The sequence below is a fragment of the Musa acuminata genome, chromosome BXJ1-9, assembly GCF_036884655.1.
Source record: "Musa acuminata AAA Group cultivar baxijiao chromosome BXJ1-9, Cavendish_Baxijiao_AAA, whole genome shotgun sequence".
Taxonomy (NCBI): domain Eukaryota; kingdom Viridiplantae; phylum Streptophyta; class Magnoliopsida; order Zingiberales; family Musaceae; genus Musa; species Musa acuminata.
The window spans coordinates 42,435,358-42,457,274 of NC_088335.1; the positions used below are offsets into that span (position 1 = coordinate 42,435,358).

Sequence of the window (21,917 nt, forward strand, 5' to 3'; positions counted from 1 at the left end):
ATACCTTCTCGATGTATTTCTCCTATGACAACCAAATCTTCTTATTTTTTCTGTCACGAGAAATCTGCATACCCAGTATTTGCTTTGCTGGCCCAATGTCCTTTATTGCAAAAGACTCACTCAACTCTTTCAATCTGTCAATTTTAGACATATTTTTCCCAAGAATAAGCATGTCATCAACATAAAGTAAGAGAATAATAAAATTCTCACCAAACCATTTGATGTACACACAATGATCTAAAGTCGTTCTTTTGTATCAATTTTCTGTCATAAATGAATAAAACTTTCTATACCACTGTCTTGGAGCTTGCTTTAGCCCATACAAGCTCTTCTTCAATTTGCACATCTAACTGCTCAACCTCCAAATCCTAGTTAGCAACAATACCAAGAGCAACACGAATAGAAGACATTTTAACAAAAGAAGAAAAAATCTCTTCAAAGTCAATACCTTTCTTTTGACCAAAGCCTTTCACAACCAATCTAGCTTTGTACTTTGGTTGAGAATAATATTCTTGAGTCTTCAACCTGAAAACCCACTTGTTCTTTAAGGCCTTCATTCCATTTGGTAGTAGCACCAAATCATAAGTGTGTTTCTTCTAAAGAGCATTCATCTCTTCCTGCATAGCAACTAACCACTTCTCTTTTTGCTCACTTTTAACTGCTTCCTGGTAATTCTCTAGTTCATCTGCATTAGTAAGCATCACATGCTCATCTGTAGAGTACCTTCTGGAAGGTTGACGTTGTCTAGAAGATCTTCTCAACTGAGGTTCTGCGGGAAGTTGCTCTCCAACTTCTTCTTGCTCAACATGTCCTGCAGGTAGATCAATATCAGACTCTACACTATCTTCCTGCACATCTCCCCCATCACCCTGATATACTGGAGGAGAAATTGGGTCACAATCTGCTAATCCTTCTACAAAAGTATTGGCTAATGCATTCTTCTTCAAATCTTTAAAAGTTTGATCCTCAAAGAAGACTACGTCTCTACTTCTAAACACCTTCTGCTTTTCTGGATCCCAAAGCCTGTAACCAAAATAATCATGTGAGTAGCCAAGAAAAATACATTATTTAGACTTACCATCTAGCTTGGACCTCTCATTGTCTGGAATATGTGCAAATGCACGACAACCAAATACTCTCAAATGCCTATAGGAAACATCTTTCCCTGACCATACATGCTCTGTAACATCACCATCTAGGGATGTACATGGTGATAAGTTAATCACATCAACTGCAGTCCTCAAAGCCTCATCCCAAAACCTTTTAGGTAGCTTGGTCTGTGAAAGTATACATCTGATCTTTTCCATGATGGTGCGGTTCATCCTTTCTGCAATTGCATTATGCTGAGGTGTACCAGAAACTATCATCTCATGTTGGATTCTATGTGACCTGTAATAATTATTAAATAATCATGTATACTCACCACCATTATTTGATATTATGTATTTCAATTGCCTTTTTATCTCCCTTTCAACCCTGGCATAAAACTCTTTGAAGATAATAATAACCTGATCTTTGGTCTTCAAAGCATAGGCCCAAACTTTCTTAGAAAAATCATCTATAAAAGTGATAAAATAAAGTGCACTACTTATACCAAGAACATCAACAGATCCACCAGGAGTTTTTGTTCTCAAAGGGCCACATACATCTGTATAAACACAATCTAAGACATGCATTTTTCTAGACAAAGCAGGACTAGCAAATGAAACTCTATGTTGTTTACCTGCCAAACAATCAATACAAGAGTTCAGATGTATACCTTTGAGGTTTGGCAATACCTCTCTCTTGGAAAGAGCTTGCAGCCCCTTCTCGCTCATGTGTCCCAATCGCCTATGCCACAACTCTATGCTGAAGTCTTTTTTTGTAGCATTTAACTGCTCACCATAAGCTTTAGCCTACAACCTGTACAAAGTATGACATTTCTTTCCATTAGCTATAACAAGAGAACCCTTACTGAGCTTCCATTGCTCTTTGTGAAATATGCTATTATAGTCTTCATCATCTAGCCTTCCAACTAAAATTAAATTCAGCCTCAAGTCAACCACATGCCTCACATCTTTAAGCACCAACTTGCAGCCAAGGTTGGTCTTTAAATGGATATCACCTATGCCTATGATGTCTGCTGTGCCATAGTTTCCCATCTTGACAATACCAAAATTTTCAGACCTGTATGTAGCAAAAAACTCCCTCTGTGGTGTAGCATGATAAGAAGCACCTGTGTCAATCACCCACTCAAGATCCTGACATGCACAAGAAAAAATATCATCAGAAGGAGACAAAATCAAATAATCACCACCCTACACTATAGTTGTGATATTATCTTTTGACTCTATAGACTCCATTTCTTTTCCTTTTTTCTTGCTCTTCTTAGGTTGCTTGCATTGGTTCTTGTAATGTCCTTTCTCACCACAGTTATAGCAAACAATATCTCTTGATCTTGACTTGCTCCTACTCATGCGTGAACTGCTTCTAGACTTTGACCTTCCTCTGTTCTCTGAGATAAGTGCCTGTGAATCATTCTGAGATGTTGCTGAACTCTTTCTTCTCAACTCCTCATTCAACAAACTGCTTGTTACTTGACTCATAGTGATAACACCATCTGACACAGAATTACTGAGGGAAACCACCAGTGTCTCCCAACTTTCTAGTAATGAACTGAGAAGTAACAATGCCTGCAACTCATCATCAAGAGACATTTTCATAGAGGATAACTGGTTAGTAATACTTTGCATTTAATTCAAATGCTCAACAATATAAGCATCCTCTCTATATTTTAGGTTCATAAATTTTTTGATCAAAAAAGCTTTGTTGCCAACTATTTTTATTTTTCTTTCATAGAGACTTTCCAACTTTTTCCAAAGAGAATATGCAAAAATTTCAGTAGAAACATGGTGAAAGACACTATCATCAAGCCACTGTCGAATAAACCCAATTATTTTTCGATCTAACCTCTTCCACTCATCATCTATCATAGTTATGGGTTTTGCACTATCCCCCTACAAAGGTCCATACAAATTTTTGCAATACAAGAGATCTTCCATTTTTGGTTTCTATATCATCCAATTGTTTCCATTTAAACTAATCATGCAAGAAACATTACTGGCCTCCATATTCAAATACAAAAATTAAATCACCAAAACCCTTGCTTTGATACCAGTTGATAGGGATATAAAACGGAATAACCTTTGTATATGAACAAATACTAGCAGGCCATGATATGCAACAAAATTAAATGAAATCATAATCAAATAGAACTCCAAGATATACATGAAAAATCCCTCCAATGTGAAGGGTAAAAACCACGGGGCAAACTAGAAATAATCCACTATGAGAATAATGAATATACAAATCTCAATCTCTTGCCCTAAACCCTAGCAACAATCACAAGAGAATAACTGGGATACAAGGATCACGTCACTGTCTACGATATCTAAAACCTCCCAAAGTAATCACAGCAAGAGTCTACTATAGATTTGATCTAACCTAAGATGAGAAAACTGTTAGATGATTGAGAACAGTCTCTCTGCGTTGTCCTTGTTTTCTTCCCTTTCTTTCTTTTGTTTTTCTACATTTTTCTTCTCCTCTTTGCTGCTACGAAGATCACCATGTTGCTGCCCTTTTCTGCCAAAAAACGTAACCACCTTTCTTACCAAAGCGCAGCCACCACACCCCCCTTATATTAATCTAGGGTTAGGTTAAGAGGGGGTGTGGGTTGTGGGCTGATAAAGCTCACCATGGGCTGAACCCACTTTGGGCTATCAGCCCAACATATGCTCCATCCAAGAATTTCTCATCATAAATCACATACCACAATAGCATAATCCATACATATTCAAACTTAAGCTAGAACTCTAACTTGATATTAATATTCACAATATTGCTAAAACTCTGACCTGATATTGAGATGTTGTAGAGAAGCACATGTTGATTGTGAAGAGCTTTACTGCAAACCCTACGTGACTGATTTAGGGTTTAAAAAAAAAAAAAGGAGTCAAACCCGGGGCCACCCTAGGTCAAGCGCTCTTTTTTCTACCATTGAATTAACTGATTAAATGATCATTTTATTACTCGTAAAATACTAATTAAGTATGTGATATCAGATACAATGTCTTCCATCAGTGCAATAAATAATATTATAAAAAAAAAAAATTTTATTTTAATTTCATAACCATAAAGAGCCTAATATAACTTTTAAAAGTACAAACAGTAAGATGTTATAAGGGTTCAAATACAAGAGAATCTATAATTAGTGTTAAATCTCGGATTTTGATGATGAAACTAATTGATTGTGTTTAGATGTTTAACTGTATTTTGAGTAATGCAGGTCTACTCGATCAGGATTAGACAGTTAATGCAGGAGGAATTGACGTTGCGCCAGAGGAGATCACGTTAGGATATTGGATGACAGAAGGCTTCGGACGTCGGGCATCGGGCATCGGGCCAAGAGCGGAATTGCGCCAAGGATATCGGGGTTGTAGAGGTCAACCGTCGATTGGGCAACAAGCCGCAAGAGAGGACGATGCGCTGAAGAATCGGACGAAGCGTTAACCAATGATGTGTCGGGCAACAGAATGTCAATTCGCGTTATAATAATTGTCTAGATCGGAGTAGAGTTTTGGCTTGTGTGTGCAGGATTAACTACGATAACGATAAAGACATAAAGCGAAACAAAGTGTCGGAGTCAAGCGCGAAGGATTTGTTGCGAGTTCGAGAGTTCGATGGAAGTCCGAAGGTTCGTCGGGAATGCTGCCGGAACTAGCCGAGAATGAGTAGAGAGCTTGTCGAAGGGTTTTCGGAAGCTCGCCGGAAGGTTCGTTGGAAGTTCGCGGAGCTCACCGAGAAAGATCGGAGCTTGCCGAAGAAGCTCGTTCGAACTCGCCAAGATCAAATCATGAAGTCTAGGAGCTTGCCGAGAGTCCGCAGAATGGTTTCCGAGAGTTCGTCGAAAAACCATCGAAAGTTCGTCGGAGCTCGTCGGAAAAAGTCTTGACTTGCGGACTTTGTAATAGCTTAGAAAATATCTTTAAATTCGTAGTTAGCACGTTAATTAGGATTAGGATTAGGTGTTAATCGTATAACATAAGTAGGGGCCAATTGGGCCCGAGTTCGGACTGGTTTGAGCAAGTTTGGAGCCTAATCAGTCCTTATTTTGTTGTCGTTGGTGTGTCTTTGGGTCTGATCTCGACCAGACGGGTAGAATCTGGGAGGAGAAGAAGCGGATGGGGTTGGACCTTACCTACGGAACGGCTTTCAATCTGAGGAGAGATCTCGATGCCCAAATTCTGTCCAGGTATGTATTATTTTCTCAGCAAAATCAAAGTCACGATATGCAATGTCGCAACAGCCACTGATTATGAATGTCATATTGGTACTGACTATTTGATCTAGTTATTAGAAGCTCAGAGTAGCGAGTTGTATTCTATGCTTTCTCCTGCACTTGTTCAGGCTTCTAATGGTGGTCTGCTGTATATTATCTAAGGGGGTCTTACTTGATTGAGTGAAATGTACTGAATCGAGAGAAAAATAGCGCATATTTATGGTTGAAGTTTTCGTCTTATAGTTGTAGCAAGGCTGATCAGAAACATAAGCATGGGGATGGGTTTGTATGGCGGTGAAATTGTAGGTGAAAAAGTTTGTATAGTATTGTTTCTCCGTCTTTTTTTTATTTGATTCAGAACGTTTTAGTGAGTGGAAATATGCTCTGAGCTTGTCTCATCTTTATATATATGACAAATATGAACCAAAGAAGAGAGGCCCATCTGGGGTGGGTTACCTTGAAGGTCCAAGCATCTCTAGTTCCTTCTCTGACTGAGTTCAGCTTTCCCAAATCTTTCCTCTTGCATATTGAAGTGTTTGTATGAAGGTGGTTGACTGGCTGATAAGTTCATATTCTGATGTAGTTGGCTACTTTGTTGTCTTATACTTGCTTGGCCCATACATCTGTCTTTTTCCCTTTTTTTTGTGATATTCAAAAACCTTTTCATATATATCGGCCTCTCATTTAGATCTGGAAAGTGGGTTAGGTTGTTTCCCCCATTAACTTATATATATGATATGGGTCAACAGGGAGAATGTAAGATCTGGCATTGCCTATTAACTGGTCCTTGTTGTCTAGGGTTGCCTTTAGGTAATATCATTATCTACCAGCATATTTCACATTTCGCTGATGCAGCTCCTTAATGGTTTAAGGATAAATATTCTTTATTTGAATATAGATGACCTACACATAAGATTGAAATACAATGAAAGAGTATTTTAAGTTTATATAGTGGGTGTAACTTGACCATGCAAACCATAAGTTTTCCCAAATTTGGGCAGGTTGTGTCGGATCATGGACTCAGGCTTAAAAATCTTAAGACAACCTGAATTTGGATTAAACATGTATTTAGTTGTCAAGCATCTTGAATAGCTTCAGGTGGTTCATAATTTTTAAATATGCAAAAAATTTAAACATTTATTTTTGAAGTATTAATTTCTGTTTAGACCATTTGTGAGGTAGACATAGGATTGGTAAATCTTATATGAAAATTTTGGTTTGCATTTTTTGTATGGACTTTTATTCTAAGTCAATCTAAGAAAATGACATGAGGGTTTTATCAAGAAGCTATTTGCCAATAACAAAGTGCTGGAAATACCAAGGAGCTAGGAAGAAATTTAGAAGTGAAGAAAAGATAAATGGTGTTCTGATATCAGATATTTAATGCAATAATTGCAAGTTCACACCTAAAACTAAGTGTATATCTTGTCTAATGCTTATGATTTGGTCAACATCTAGAAGCCATTGGAGGTACTCTGAGAGTGTGCACCTATATTTCTAAGTGTCCAATCTTTGTTTGTTAGGAAATGACTGAACAATGTGTTTAAGATCAATGGGGTAAGTATCTGATGAGTATTAATTTCTGATATGTGAGACTGACCTAGCATGTAATATCTGATATACTAATTTGACTTCTTTTATCTAGTATAACTCTTTATGTTCCTAATAGGATTGCATTATCATTTGCAGATTCCAAAGACCTCCCGGAGCATTGCCCTCTTCCATGCTAGGATTTGAGGCTCTCACTGGTGGCTTGGATGATTTTGCTTTTGAAGATTACCTTAACTGTATGTGTTTTTTCTTCTTTTACAAGTTTTATCTCTTTCAATTTCTCAAATTTAGTCTCTGAGAAGTTTTTGCATATGTCTAGCATTCCTTGCATATTGTTTTCGTAAGGGATATAATGCTATCTTTCTGTCACAATTGTGGAAATTTATGATATTTTGTTGACTATCCTAGTTTGCTCCTCACTATTTCTGCTGATAAATCAATATCTTCATTTAGGATTGTTCTATGTTTTCATTTAGCATGTGACAATTATAGTCCATGGTGAAGAGCTAAGCATGCTGACACATGTATGCACAATGCACCCTGCTTACTCAGGAAAGAGGACCCTATGTAATGAGTCTGAGATCATTATCAATATGGATTTCCAAGTATCAATGGCTCTTATGTACCTTCATATATGGCAGGGCAATGCAGAATTTTCATCTAATTTGCTGCTTGTAGTTTTGGACAAATGGGTTAGCAGATTGTTGGCAATTCTCGTGAGCCTTAGAGATTTAGAGTGTTAAGTGAAGTGTGGCTTTTTGACCAACTTACTGGTAGTGCTATCTTCCAGTACAACTAGAAGAACTGGTTATGGTTATTATGATGCTTTACTTAAATGAGTCTGTCACAGTTTATAATATTTTTTTTCTTTTTTCTTTTTCCATTATTGTTTTTGAATTTACATGCTGTGTTGTTGTCTAATATTTTTTTCTCTTTTCGGATTTGCAGTGCCACAGGACTCGGAAACATTCAAGCCACTGGACATGCATCACGGGATGGAAGTTCGCCTTGGCATATCAAAAGGACCTGTTTGTCCAAGTTTCATCTGAAGTTATTGTTCTATGTTGGGTGACACTGGCAACGTTTGCTTCATGAAACATGTTATGAGACGCCATTTGATATTTTGAACTTGTTCGACAGTGACATTGAGATTTATCTAAATGTACTTGAACAAGTGAAATGATGAATCAGGACTTCTTGCGCTTGCATTAGCATATATGAAAAGCTGCGAGATTCATATGTAGAAACTTATTGGACGAGTACACAAAATGATAGATTGATTAATGGCCATGAGCAGCTACTTGGGATGAAACACTCTAGCTAAGATAGTGCTGGCTCTCGACAGTTCGTTGCAGGGAGATTTGAGCCTATGTGAAACGGCTGCATGGTTAATGTCTGGGCTCTGCTATAATAACTCATTTTTTCTTTCTATGAATGGAGAAATACGTGACCTTAATTATGGTTGTCGTTGAAGGATTTCCTCTCGACAAGTACAAGCCAAAATCACTCATTACCAAGTCTCCAAAGCTTCTTGTAATCTGTACATGGCTTCCAAAGCTCAACACATTTGGCATACTACGTTCTCTATAGGATTCATCGTTGCCATCCGACAGTTTCTGGCACTTTCTACACCAAAAAATGTTCTTGTCTGTTCTAATGGATCTATTGATGTTCTTGTCTGTTCTAATGGATCTATTGTCTAACTAGCGTGGCTTCTCCTTTATCAGGCCACGATCCTCTCTTCACACACAAACGAGAGCGAGAGAGAGAGAGAGAGAGAGAGAGAGAGTCCCAAAGCAGTAATGGAGGTGGTGAACAACGAGTTTGAGGTGGGCGAATGCAAGGGCCAAAAGCTCGTTGACGGAGAGCAGATGCCGCTGGTGCTCCGCCCAGCCGAAGCCCAAAAGCGAGGCCTATGCTCACTGGTGGCAACGCTCAAGGCCAACAAGGTGTGGTTCGAGGAGAAGCTGCTGCAGCACAGCGCCGTCCTCTTCAGGGGATTCGACGTGCGCGACGCCGAGGGCTTCAACGAGATCGTCGATGCCTTCGGGTGGGACGACATTCGCTATGTCGGCCCTGCGCCAAGGACTCACGTCCACAAGCGCGTGTGGACCGCCAACGAAGGACCCCTGTCCGAGTTCATATACTACCACCATGAGATGGTTCTGGTGAGCTCGAAGCCCCATGCTTCCTTGTTCGATCGATGAAGTGATCAGATATATGTACCTTTTACTGATATGTGATGGTCAGATCAACGAATTCCCCACCAAGGTGATCCTTTTCTGCCAAGTGCCGCCGCCGGAGGGCGGTGAGACGCCCTTCGTGCCGAGCTTTCGAGTCACGGAGAGAATGCTTGAGGAGTACCCCGACAACGTGAGGGAGATGGAGGAGAAGGGACTGCGATACACCTTCACTGCCGTCAGCAAGAACGACACCACCTCCATGAGGGGAAGAGGATGGGAGGACGCCTTCGGCACATCCGATCCGGTCGAAGCAGAGCGAAGGTGCCATCATCCATCTCGTCCTCCACAGCAGAAGCATGTAGTTCTAATGAATGGAGTCAACGGTGCAGGGCCAGGGCACTGGGAATGAACATCGAGTGGCTCCCAAACGGCGGGGCGACGACCATCTTGGGGCCGCGGCCCTTGACTCGGGTCTTCCCGGGGAGGAAGGCAAGGCGCATGTGGTTCAACACCGTCGTCGGCATGCATGGCAAGGAGACCAGCTCGGCGACCATGGCGGACGGGTCGGAGATACCCGAACACGTCGTGAAGAGGTGCGGCGAGATCATCGAGGAGGAGAGCGTGCAGTTCAAGTGGGAGGAAGGGGACGTGCTCTTCTTGGATAATCTGGCCTTGCTCCATGGGAGGCGGCCTTCGCTGCCGCCGAGGAAAGTCCTCGTTGCCACCTGCAAGTGAACTGGTCCTTCCAATAGCCAACAATAAAAGATCAACTGTGTTAAGCATCAACTCTAATATAAATATAAATATAAATATATATAAATATAAATATATATATATATATATATATATATATATATATATGTATGTATGTATGTATGTATGTATGTATGTATGTATGTATGTATGTATGTATGTATGTATATGTATGTATGTATATATGTATGTATGTATGTGTGTGTGTGGTTGTGTGTGTGTTTAAGAAGTATTCATGACATCAATTTATCATATATTCTGTATCTTATGATGGTTGCAATATCATATGCTTTACCGTGACTTGAGTTTGACCTATAAAAGGTTGTTTTTATGAATTGGATCGACTTATATTAACATGCATCAATCAATCCTCTTTAAGATAGTATAGAATCTTCTATAAAATAAATACCAATATAGTTTTCTTCTTAAATACCGAGAATTGGAGGCCAATATGCATTGAAATATCGAGAAATTAAAAAAAATAAACAAAATTATTTACTCATTTTCTAATTAATGAATTAAAAAACCCAAAAATGGCAGGCATGCTAATTTGCATGGGTTGACTCGGACCCTAACCTTTCCCGGTTCTCGAGCGCGTTTGCTGCGCCGCGCCCAAAACCCCAACCGTCACCCCCATTTCAAGCTGTAGGGTTTATCGCACCACAAGAAGAGGGCAGCTCACACCACCCTCAATGGCTGCTATACTTACCTTCTTGCATTGCATTTCTCCAGAAGTATGATCTGAATAATAGATCACTTGGATGATATAAAATACAGATTGATGATAAAAGTAAATTTATTTGTTATATTGCATGGAAGATTGTAGAATGGAAAAGCAACATATGTCATGGACTTAGGTGCTTTGCAGTGTATGCTTAACAGTAGATAGTGGAAGCAAACAGTAATCATCAAGAAATGAGAAAGATGTCTGAAAAAAAAGTAGAAAAGCATCTTTATTTTCCTTGATGGGTTGCCCTACAGTTAAGCTCCCTTTAGAAAGATAGCAAGAATTTGTTGGTTCAGGAAGCCAGCTTAAGTGTTGTTGATTAGATGCTTTCTTTTTAAGTTCCTTATCCTTTCACTTGATTATTGAATTGAAAAAGTCAACTAGACAAGTTGGTTTAATCATGAACTCGGTGATCCAATGACTGATTAGTACCAGTAACTCAACGAGTTCTTTCCTGGAAAGAACAGTACGGGATTTTGTTAATTACACCCCCTTAGTGTACGTCAAACCCTTACCCTATCCATACCTAGGCTCTCAGGAACCCGATCTATGGGGTCCTCAGTTCCATCTGGATATGAGTTGTTCAGGTTACAAAACAGTACGAGTTACGCTACGATATTAATATCTATAGTTTACATAAGTTAGTATAATTAAAAAAACAAACGTCACCAATTAAAATGTTGATATATTATTACCTGATTATATTCCAAACAATTAAATCTTACATAGTAATATGTATCAAATGATGCAAACATATAATTGAAGCTTACATAGTAAAAGAACTGATAGTGGAAACGAAATGAACATTTTTGGTCAAATTTTGAACAAGCCATTGCCCAAATTACAGCAGTAAGCAATAGGGCAGACTCTTCGAGAAGGAAATTTTACTGAAGGGCAACATACAGCACCTATGACTAGTTCTAGCGACATAGTGAGACACCCAATTCCCAATCATCTGTTGGAAGCATCCGTGTACGTCCATGGAAGCTGACGACGGAATCTGTAAGAAATCACGGTGGTGATATGGGTTAAAGAAATGAAGCCGTGCTGTGCTTTATTTCATCTGTAGCGGCGACCTTGGAAAACTGGATGATTGTTCTCAATAATAGCCAGCGCTTCTGAGCCCTCCTTGCTCGGTTTCAGCAGCCTTGCTTACGTCGCCAAGAAACACAAGACGACCTGTGGAAATTTCAATCCATTTTAAGTATGTTGATCATGGATAAAAATCCATCTACATTCATTAGTTCTTTATTCATATGGCTTCTTTTCAAGGGCACTATAGGCATTCTACTCTCACAAGCCCAATGAATCTGACTGTAACTTTGAAGAACTTATACTAAATGTAATTTAATTATTTGCTGATTTCTAAATAAAAGCTTTAATATTATGTTTTACATTATATCAGAATTTTGGTCCAAGACCTTAGGATCTATCGGTTCTCAAGTTGAGTCAATAAGTTTCTATTCAGCATTTTGACTTGTGCAGCAATGAAATAAGTAAATTAAATTGTTGAATTTTTATTAAGGCCCTAAAACTATTAACTGTTCAACATGTAGTTTCGATCTGGGGCATTAAAATCCACCCAAGCTTTCACTGTGACTGGTTGCTTTCAAATTGATCTATTGACAAATATTTGGATTCTCACTAGAAGCCAAAGTCCTATACTACAAAATGCAAGATAACTAATTGTAACTCAATAAGCATGCCCCTTCCTCATTGGGTCATCAGTTCTCTACTACCTTTTTTCTGAATTAGTATACTTGAAGGCTAAAGATGATTGGTAAGCTTTCAAACTTTTAAAAGCAAAAAATTAAGAAAAGAGAAATACCATCTGCACGGATAGCAACTTCCCTTATGCGCCTAACAAGTCCAGTAATTGGGTCACTGAAAACTTTAGTCTCCAGGTTGCCCTCCAAATACAAAATCGCCCTATAATAAAGGAAGTAGCAAGTGTTTACCATTGACACTCATATATTTTTCCTTTGAAAAATATAAAATGCAAGAACATACAATAAATTTACTTGACACATCTCACATCACAATTAACAATTCTCAATCACATAGATGATTGTCATTCACAAAATTACTTCATATATATATATATATATATATATATATATATATATATATATATATATATATATATATATATATATATATATATATATATATAACATTAAGGAATTTATTAACATCATGGCAAATCAATACTCAATATGTCTAAAGGCCATGTTAATGGTATAAACATCGTACATATAAGTTAACATAGATGTAGGATGTGCACACATTCAAACGGTCCCATTTCCAAGTATGAACTTTGGACGAGAAAAAGCATATATCCTATTGATTTGTTTACTCAATAGCACAAATTCCGTGGAACTCCTCATGATGATGAACTTACCGTGGTTCATTTAAGTTGATGAACTTGCTTTCATGAACAAATAGCATAGCAATCTATATGTGGTCCTTTAGGATTTCAAGAAGTTCCTTGACATATAGGCAGACTACCTCACTGAAGCTGGTGGCTCGATAGAACAGAATTTGCTCAAGAATCAGACAATATATTTCTACTAAATAAGTCCTTAATCTACATTTTTTGCAGAATCAGAATCCAACGGTTCCTACATAAAGCAACTTAGGTTGTTGGCATATGATTCTTTAGTAAATTTAGATGAGAACATATCTGAACATTCGTTTGCTTCAGCTAAATAGTAATCAATATAATTAAATAATTAGTAGATTGAGATATCAAAGAAACCACTGGTAGCAACAAAGAAAGGAACATATTCATTAGTTAGGCTCATTCATATATGATTTCCAGGATGAACTTGTGACACTGGTATAACGACATTCCTCTCGACCACATTTAATGTGCTTATCGCACAGAATGACTAAAAAAACCAAAGAAACTTCAATGATTCATCACCCTTGTAAACATCATCTACAACTGTTTACATGTGAAAGACTTAGAACATTTGGCATTTTTCGGTCCGAACTTCCTGAGTTAGCATTAATCGCCAAATTATGAATAGAATAAATTCACCTAAATCAAGATCATAAGTTCACCAACTGTGAATAGGATAAGTTTTCAATAATTGCATGATTATGGAATCATGATGTGAGAACCAAGTTAACAAAGGCATACAAGAAACTTGGATCAGCAGTATTGCAGATAAAATCAATTGATTCAATTGCAAAGCCATATAGAACGAATGACATTATCGACATCGTTCTCAGCTATATTATCAGACAACTTACCCAGGCTTGACGTGCTTAAGGGCGAGGCCGCTGAGCCGATCAGAGTACACACAAACCCTGTGCCACTGCACGGCGCACCGCTCGGCGTACTCTCTCGGCTCCTCATTCTCAAGGGGCCGGCGATTGTTCCGGATCCCTCCGGTACCCAGCGAGAAGAGCACCACGGCGCGCCCGCTCCTCAGATATTTTTGCACCGGTTGCTGCCCCACCTTCCCGACAACGACCGCCTTCGGGACAGACAGATCTCCCGATCAAAACAAAGCCCGTCGGTTATCGATAGGGTTCGCCGTGAAATTTTACCTTGTAAACACCTTGGTCGAGGCCGCTTTCGAGGGGGCGTTGGAAGGGGGCACGCCGCTGGGGAGCCTCGGAGGCAGCTGTGGCATCAGCGGCGCCAATTGAGGGGGAAGGGGGAGTGGTCTCTTCCGAGCGAGGGGTGCCACCTTCGGATGTGGAGTCAGACTCGTCGGGGGAGGAGAGGGAAGTGGAGGAGAAGCGGGAGTCTGAGGGGAGAAGGATCTGGCGGCAGAGTGGAGGACCGCGACAGATTAGGCGCTTGGAGAGGGAGGCAAAGGCGGAGAAGGAAGAGGAGGAAGCAGCCATCTGAGGGTGGTGTGAGCTGCCCTCTTCTTCTTGTGGTGCGATAAACCCTACAGCTTGAAATGGGGGTGACGGCTGGGGTTTTGGGCGCGGCGCAGCAAACGCGCTCGAGAACCGGGAAAGGTTAGGGTCCGAGTCAACCCATGCAAATTAGCATGCCTGCCATTTTTGGGTTTTTTAATTCATTAATTAGAAAATGAGTAAATAATTTTGTTTATTTTTTTTAATTTCTCGATATTTCAATGCATATTGGCCTCCAATTCTCGGTATTTAAGAAGAAAACTATATTGGTATTTATTTTATAGAAGATTCTATACTATCTTAAAGAGGATTGATTGATGCATGTTAATATAAGTCGATCCAATTCATAAAAACAACCTTTTATAGGTCAAACTCAAGTCACGGTAAAGCATATGATATTGCAACCATCATAAGATACAGAATATATGATAAATTGATGTCATGAATACTTCTTAAACACACACACAACCACACACACACATACATACATACATATATACATACATGCATATACATACATACATACATACATACATACATACATACATACATACATACATATATATATATATATATATATATATATATATATATATATATATTTATATTTATATATATTTATATTTATATTTATATTAGAGTTGATGCTTAACACAGTTGATCTTTTATTGTTGGCTATTGGAAGGACCAGTTCACTTGCAGGTGGCAACGAGGACTTTCCTCGGCGGCAGCGAAGGCCGCCTCCCATGGAGCAAGGCCAGATTATCCAAGAAGAGCACGTCCCCTTCCTCCCACTTGAACTGCACGCTCTCCTCCTCGATGATCTCGCCGCACCTCTTCACGACGTGTTCGGGTATCTCCGACCCGTCCGCCATGGTCGCCGAGCTGGTCTCCTTGCCATGCATGCCGACGACGGTGTTGAACCACATGCGCCTTGCCTTCCTCCCCGGGAAGACCCGAGTCAAGGGCCGCGGCCCCAAGATGGTCGTCGCCCCGCCGTTTGGGAGCCACTCGATGTTCATTCCCAGTGCCCTGGCCCTGCACCGTTGACTCCATTCATTAGAACTACATGCTTCTGCTGTGGAGGACGAGATGGATGATGGCACCTTCGCTCTGCTTCGACCGGATCGGATGTGCCGAAGGCGTCCTCCCATCCTCTTCCCCTCATGGAGGTGGTGTCGTTCTTGCTGACGGCAGTGAAGGTGTATCGCAGTCCCTTCTCCTCCATCTCCCTCACGTTGTCGGGGTACTCCTCAAGCATTCTCTCCGTGACTCGAAAGCTCGGCACGAAGGGCGTCTCACCGCCCTCCGGCGGCGGCACTTGGCAGAAAAGGATCACCTTGGTGGGGAATTCGTTGATCTGACCATCACATATCAGTAAAAGGTACATATATCTGATCACTTCATCGATCGAACAAGGAAGCATGGGGCTTCGAGCTCACCAGAACCATCTCATGGTGGTAGTATATGAACTCGGACAGGGGTCCTTCGTTGGCGGTCCACACGCGCTTGTGGACGTGAGTCCTTGGCGCAGGGCCGACATAGCGAATGTCGTCCCACCCGAAGGCATCGACGATCTCGTTGAAGCCCTCGGCGTCGCGCACGTCGAATCCCCTGAAGAGGACGGCGCTGTGCTGCAGCAGCTTCTCCTCGAACCACACCTTGTTGGCCTTGAGCGTTGCCACCAGTGAGCATAGGCCTCGCTTTTGGGCTTCGGCTGGGCGGAGCACCAGCGGCATCTGCTCTCCGTCAACGAGCTTTTGGCCCTTGCATTCGCCCACCTCAAACTCGTTGTTCACCACCTCCATTACTGCTTTGGGACTCTCTCTCTCTCTCTCTCTCTCTCTCTCGCTCTCGTTTGTGTGTGAAGAGAGGATCGTGGCCTGATAAAGGAGAAGCCACGCTAGTTAGACAATAGATCCATTAGAACAGACAAGAACATCAATAGATCCATTAGAACAGACAAGAACATTTTTTGGTGTAGAAAGTGCCAGAAACTGTCGGATGGCAACGATGAATCCTATAGAGAACGTAGTATGCCAAATGTGTTGAGCTTTGGAAGCCATGTACAGATTACAAGAAGCTTTGGAGACTTGGTAATGAGTGATTTTGGCTTGTACTTGTCGAGAGGAAATCCTTCAACGACAACCATAATTAAGGTCACGTATTTCTCCATTCATAGAAAGAAAAAATGAGTTATTATAGCAGAGCCCAGACATTAACCATGCAGCCGTTTCACATAGGCTCAAATCTCCCTGCAACGAACTGTCGAGAGCCAGCACTATCTTAGCTAGAGTGTTTCATCCCAAGTAGCTGCTCATGGCCATTAATCAATCTATCATTTTGTGTACTCGTCCAATAAGTTTCTACATATGAATCTCGCAGCTTTTCATATATGCTAATGCAAGCGCAAGAAGTCCTGATTCATCATTTCACTTGTTCAAGTACATTTAGATAAATCTCAATGTCACTGTCGAACAAGTTCAAAATATCAAATGGCGTCTCATAACATGTTTCATGAAGCAAACGTTGCCAGTGTCACCCAACATAGAACAATAACTTCAGATGAAACTTGGACAAACAGGTCCTTTTGATATGCCAAGGCGAACTTCCATCCCGTGATGCATGTCCAGTGGCTTGAATGTTTCCGAGTCCTGTGGCACTGCAAATCCGAAAAGAGAAAAAAATATTAGACAACAACACAGCATGTAAATTCAAAAACAATAATGGAAAAAGAAAAAAGAAAAAAAATATTATAAACTGTGACAGACTCATTTAAGTAAAGCATCATAATAACCATAACCAGTTCTTCTAGTTGTACTGGAAGATAGCACTACCAGTAAGTTGGTCAAAAAGCCACACTTCACTTAACACTCTAAATCTCTAAGGCTCACGAGAATTGCCAACAATCTGCTAACCCATTTGTCCAAAACTACAAGCAGCAAATTAGATGAAAATTCTGCATTGCCCTGCCATATATGAAGGTACATAAGAGCCATTGATACTTGGAAATCCATATTGATAATGATCTCAGACTCATTACATAGGGTCCTCTTTCCTGAGTAAGCAGGGTGCATTGTGCATACATGTGTCAGCATGCTTAGCTCTTCACCATGGACTATAATTGTCACATGCTAAATGAAAACATAGAACAATCCTAAATGAAGATATTGATTTATCAGCAGAAATAGTGAGGAGCAAACTAGGATAGTCAACAAAATATCATAAATTTCCACAATTGTGACAGAAAGATAGCATTATATCCCTTACGAAAACAATATGCAAGGAATGCTAGACATATGCAAAAACTTCTCAGAGACTAAATTTGAGAAATTGAAAGAGATAAAACTTGTAAAAGAAGAAAAAACACATACAGTTAAGGTAATCTTCAAAAGCAAAATCATCCAAGCCACCAGTGAGAGCCTCAAATCCTAGCATGGAAGAGGGCAATGCTCCGGGAGGTCTTTGGAATCTGCAAATGATAATGCAATCCTATTAGGAACATAAAGAGTTATACTAGATAAAAGAAGTCAAATTAGTATATCAGATATTACATGCTAGGTCAGTCTCACATATCAGAAATTAATACTCATCAGATACTTACCCCATTGATCTTAAACACATTGTTCAGTCATTTCCTAACAAACAAAGATTGGACACTTAGAAATATAGGTGCACACTCTCAGAGTACCTCCAATGGCTTCTAGATGTTGACCAAATCATAAGCATTAGACAAGATATACACTTAGTTTTAGGTGTGAACTTGCAATTATTGCATTAAATATCTGATATCAGAACACCATTTATCTTTTCTTCACTTCTAAATTTCTTCCTAGCTCCTTGGTATTTCCAGCACTTTGTTATTGGCAAATAGCTTCTTGATAAAACCCTCATGTCATTTTCTTAGATTGACTTAGAATAAAAGTCCATACAAAAAATGCAAACCAAAATTTTCATATAAGATTTACCAATCCTATGTCTACCTCACAAATGGTCTAAACAGAAATTAATACTTCAAAAATAAATGTTTAAATTTTTTGCATATTTAAAAATTATGAACCACCTGAAGCTATTCAAGATGCTTGACAACTAAATACATGTTTAATCCAAATTCAGGTTGTCTTAAGATTTTTAAGCCTGAGTCCATGATCCGACACAACCTGCCCAAATTTGGGAAAACTTATGGTTTGCATGGTCAAGTTACACCCACTATATAAACTTAAAATACTCTTTCATTGTATTTCAATCTTATGTGTAGGTCATCTATATTCAAATAAAGAATATTTATCCTTAAACCATTAAGGAGCTGCATCAGCGAAATGTGAAATATGCTGGTAGATAATGATATTACCTAAAGGCAACCCTAGACAACAAGGACCAGTTAATAGCCAATGCCAGATCTTACATTCTCCCTGTTGACCCATATCATATATATAAGTTAATGGGGGAAACAACCTAACCCACTTTCCAGATCTAAATGAGAGGCCGATATATATGAAAAGGTTTTTGAATATCACAAAAAAAAAAAAAAGGAAAAAAACAGATGTATGGGCCAAACAAGTATAAGACAACAAAGTAGCCAACTACATCAGAATATGAACTTATCAGCCAGTCAACCACCTTCATACAAACACTTCAATATGCAAGAGGAAAGATTTGGGAAAGCTGAACTCAGTCAGAGAAGGAACTAGAGATGCTTGGACCTTCAAGGTAACCCACCCCAGATGGGCCTCTCTTCTTTGGTTCATATTTGTCATATATATAAAGATGAGACAAGCTCAGAGCATATTTCCACTCACTAAAACGTTCTGAATCAAATAAAAAAAAGACGGAGAAACAATACTATACAAACTTTTTCACCTACAATTTCACCGCCATACAAACCCATCCCCATGCTTATGTTTCTGATCAGCCTTGCTACAACTATAAGACGAAAACTTCAACCATAAATATGCGCTATTTTTCTCTCGATTCAGTACATTTCACTCAATCAAGTAAGACCCCCTTAGATAATATACAGCAGACCACCATTAGAAGCCTGAACAAGTGCAGGAGAAAGCATAGAATACAACTCGCTACTCTGAGCTTCTAATAACTAGATCAAATAGTCAGTACCAATATGACATTCATAATCAGTGGCTGTTGCGACATTGCACATCGTGACTGTGATTTTGCTGAGAAAATAATACATACCTGGAGAGAATTTGGGCATCGAGATCTCTCCTCAGATTGAAAGCCGTTCCGTAGGTAAGGTCCAACCCCATCCGCTTCTTCTCCTCCCAGATTCTACCCGTCTGGTCGAGATCAGACCCAAAGACACACCAACGACAACAAAATAAGGATTAGGGTTAGAGTCAGCATAAGGTTAAAATTCGAGAAACCAGAAGAAACCCGGACGATCGGAAGCCAAAACAAGGAAATCAAGCGAAAACGGTAGAAGGACGGGATCGGGAAGGGTGAGTTACGGATTCGCGAAGGGATTGAAGGGGATGGGATCCGACAACGTCGCCCTTGACGGCGTGCAACCCGAAGCGGAGGGCGTCGTGGTTCGCCACCACCTCGTGCTCGATCACCGATTTCGCCGACATCCTTGCCTTCTCCACTCTTTGCTTCGGCTCACTCGCTTTCTCTCTCTCTCGCTTCGTTTTGGTTTTGCGGTCGACGGCGGCCCTCTTAATCCTTCCTCGGCGTGGGTATACTTGATGGGCAAGAAAGAGCGCATCCCTGCGCTTTGAGATTCGTGCATTGCAGATGGGACTATGGACGGTGAGATTTGCGGGAGAGGAGCTGAGCCACTGAGCGCTTGGATCGCAGATATGACATGTTTCTTGGATTTCATATCGCTCATATAATATCACTTCAAAATCGTTCAAGAAGGCTCAACTCAGCGTTATAATGAAATAATAATTGACAAATGGGATGAACATTGCCATGGATAATGTCGCTATTTTGACCCATCACAATCATGAAGTCACTAAACAAAACATAATAACAAAAGTCGGACGAATCTCACACCAACATACGATTATTTACCTATATTTTTACAAAAGAGTTTTAGAGATTTAAAATCTTGATCTCTCTTATATTACAAGAGTATGGATGTCAATAGAATTGGAGGAGGTGAGGGGAATGCTTCTTCCGTTACTCTCATCTTTTATCTTTTATCTTCTATCTTCATCTTATTCCTCGTTTAGATAAAATAGAAGTAGTGACAAAAATTTTCATAGAGGTAAAGAACTCACACATTTGCCATTTTATTTTAGAAAATAAAATTATTATTATTATTAATAAAAATTATAAATAATAATAATAATAATATTCACAAAGTTCATATGTCACAATTGATAAGGGTAAAAATGACGATGTGACACATCATGACGTCAACAGATGCCTCATGCCTCGATCGACGCAACTACACTCGGTTAACCGAGTCGGAACATTGGTCGAAGCGCATTAACACCTAACTCAGGCTTGGTTCTTCACGCCACGCCAACCCCATGTCAGACGCTATCAGCCTGCCTTCTGTAGGCAGCCACATCAGGTAACATCAAACTCATCTATAAATACCCTAGAGTTCTAAACGAACGGGGGGGAGGACGAACTCACACACAACACTTGTATGGAGGCATCTCTTCCTCCAAAACCCTCTTCACATCGCTAACTTGATCGTCGGAGGGGTCGGGCCGAGCTCCCGGCCCGACTTGTGTGCAGGTGCGAGACGGTGTCGCCTCTTCCCAGTGCTGCGGCGGAGCTTCCTACCGACCCGACCTCCCGACCCGAACCACCGTGCTCGGCCGCCGGGAGACCCCGAGGGACGCCGCCCGAGATCCCCAACATCCGGACCCCCGAACCGAGCTGCGTCGGCCTCGAGGCCACGGCTTAAAAAATTGTTTCCCACAACAGATTGGCGCTAGAAGGAGGGCCCGAATGTCAAGGGATCCTCAAAATGATCCCGACGAACTCCCTGCTGAGGGATCGTTCTTAGCAGGGGCGCAGACCGTGCGTGACGGGCCGCGGGCTAACGACCTCCTCGCGACCTCGGAATGCTATTGGCGTTCATTCGACAACCCGGATCTGCTTCCGCCCGAGGGCGCTCCGAGCGTCCCCTCGCCAGTGTCATCCGAGGCCTTTCACGACCTCGCTCGTCAAGTCCGAGCTCTGACGGATATGGTGCAAACCATCATCCCGCTCGTCTCCCAACCGACACCCCCACTTATGACTCAGCTGCTACGGCAACAAAAGCCGCCCGCCTGGGCCCACGTGACGCCTCCAGAGCCTCCCGCTTCGCCTCGAGTCCGACCGACCCCACTCGGGGATCCAGTGATGGCAGACCCGAGCGGCCCCTCGGAGCCCGAAGTATTATCTCCGGAGTCAACGGACTCCTTGCGAGCCCAGCTACGCTTTCTTAGTCAGCGGCTCGACGAACTAGAGAAGGAGTTTCGCAACTCAGAGGGAGAGCTCGGGTGGACGCATACCGAGGATCTCCGTTCGCACCAAAGATACGAGA

The 21,917-nt window shown here is 40.8% G+C and overlaps 4 protein-coding genes across 5 annotated transcripts; 1 reads left to right on the top strand and 3 right to left on the bottom strand.

The window, feature by feature from the left end:
* The first annotated feature begins 5,157 nt into the window (after positions 1-5,157).
* LOC135593583 (clavaminate synthase-like protein At3g21360) lies at positions 5,158-9,837 on the top strand. The gene is made up of 5 exons (XM_065083743.1): positions 5,158-5,290; positions 7,007-7,104; positions 7,817-9,036; positions 9,119-9,372; positions 9,441-9,837. Exons 3-5 carry the CDS (start codon positions 8,671-8,673, stop codon positions 9,784-9,786), a joined length of 966 nt encoding a protein of 321 aa, XP_064939815.1. The 5' UTR covers positions 5,158-5,290; positions 7,007-7,104; positions 7,817-8,670; the 3' UTR covers positions 9,787-9,837.
* Positions 9,838-11,196: 1,359 nt separating this feature from the next.
* Positions 11,197-14,497, bottom strand: LOC108952108 (single-stranded DNA-binding protein, mitochondrial-like). Its single transcript, XM_065083744.1, has 4 exons — positions 14,090-14,497; positions 13,790-14,016; positions 12,360-12,460; positions 11,197-11,710 (listed from the first exon to the last, which is right to left on the bottom strand). The coding sequence occupies exons 1-4, from the start codon at positions 14,390-14,392 to the stop codon at positions 11,631-11,633; spliced, it is 711 nt and encodes a 236-aa protein (XP_064939816.1). The 5' UTR covers positions 14,393-14,497; the 3' UTR covers positions 11,197-11,630.
* Positions 14,498-15,051: 554 nt separating this feature from the next.
* Positions 15,052-16,322, bottom strand: LOC135593584 (clavaminate synthase-like protein At3g21360). Of its 2 annotated transcripts, none has more exons than XM_065083746.1 (3): positions 15,853-16,322; positions 15,517-15,770; positions 15,052-15,442 (listed from the first exon to the last, which is right to left on the bottom strand). In XM_065083746.1, exons 1-3 carry the CDS (start codon positions 16,216-16,218, stop codon positions 15,103-15,105), a joined length of 960 nt encoding a protein of 319 aa, XP_064939818.1. In that variant the 5' UTR covers positions 16,219-16,322; the 3' UTR covers positions 15,052-15,102. The 2 variants fall into 2 exon arrangements, with proteins under 2 accessions (XP_064939818.1, XP_064939817.1); XM_065083745.1 differs by having other exon boundaries at positions 15,052-15,448.
* A 482-nt stretch (positions 16,323-16,804) lies between these two features.
* On the bottom strand, positions 16,805-20,091 carry LOC135593586 (cyclin-B1-2-like). The gene is made up of 4 exons (XM_065083747.1): positions 19,876-20,091; positions 19,604-19,704; positions 17,785-17,882; positions 16,805-17,072 (listed from the first exon to the last, which is right to left on the bottom strand). The coding sequence occupies exons 1-4, from the start codon at positions 19,996-19,998 to the stop codon at positions 16,972-16,974; spliced, it is 423 nt and encodes a 140-aa protein (XP_064939819.1). The 5' UTR covers positions 19,999-20,091; the 3' UTR covers positions 16,805-16,971.
* Positions 20,092-21,917: the final 1,826 nt, after the last annotated feature.

What these genes read in the sequence shown, in the direction of transcription:
- LOC135593583 (XM_065083743.1), top strand. Translation starts at nt 8,671, where the DNA reads ATGGAGGTGGTGAACAACGAGTTTGAGGTGGGCGAATGCAAGGGCCAA. An exon ending in ACCACCATGAGATGGTTCTG is followed by an intron (nt 9,037 to 9,118) that starts GTGAGCTCGAAG and finishes TGTGATGGTCAG; the next exon opens with ATCAACGAATTCCCCACCAA. An exon ending in CCGGTCGAAGCAGAGCGAAG is followed by an intron (nt 9,373 to 9,440) that starts GTGCCATCATCC and finishes TCAACGGTGCAG; the next exon opens with GGCCAGGGCACTGGGAATGA.
- LOC108952108 (XM_065083744.1), bottom strand. Translation starts at nt 14,392, where the DNA reads ATGGCTGCTTCCTCCTCTTCCTTCTCCGCCTTTGCCTCCCTCTCCAAG. An exon ending in CTTAAGCACGTCAAGCCTGG is followed by an intron (nt 12,461 to 13,789) that starts GTAAGTTGTCTG and finishes CCTTTATTATAG; the next exon opens with GGCGATTTTGTATTTGGAGG. An exon ending in AGTTGCTATCCGTGCAGATG is followed by an intron (nt 11,711 to 12,359) that starts GTATTTCTCTTT and finishes AAATTTCCACAG; the next exon opens with GTCGTCTTGTGTTTCTTGGC.
- LOC135593584 (XM_065083745.1), bottom strand. Translation starts at nt 16,218, where the DNA reads ATGGAGGTGGTGAACAACGAGTTTGAGGTGGGCGAATGCAAGGGCCAA. An exon ending in ACCACCATGAGATGGTTCTG is followed by an intron (nt 15,771 to 15,852) that starts GTGAGCTCGAAG and finishes TGTGATGGTCAG; the next exon opens with ATCAACGAATTCCCCACCAA. An exon ending in CCGGTCGAAGCAGAGCGAAG is followed by an intron (nt 15,449 to 15,516) that starts GTGCCATCATCC and finishes TCAACGGTGCAG; the next exon opens with GGCCAGGGCACTGGGAATGA.
- LOC135593586 (XM_065083747.1), bottom strand. Translation starts at nt 19,998, where the DNA reads ATGTCGGCGAAATCGGTGATCGAGCACGAGGTGGTGGCGAACCACGAC. An exon ending in GATGCCCAAATTCTCTCCAG is followed by an intron (nt 17,883 to 19,603) that starts GTATGTATTATT and finishes TATCATTTGCAG; the next exon opens with ATTCCAAAGACCTCCCGGAG. An exon ending in TTTTGAAGATTACCTTAACT is followed by an intron (nt 17,073 to 17,784) that starts GTATGTGTTTTT and finishes TCGGATTTGCAG; the next exon opens with TGCCACAGGACTCGGAAACA.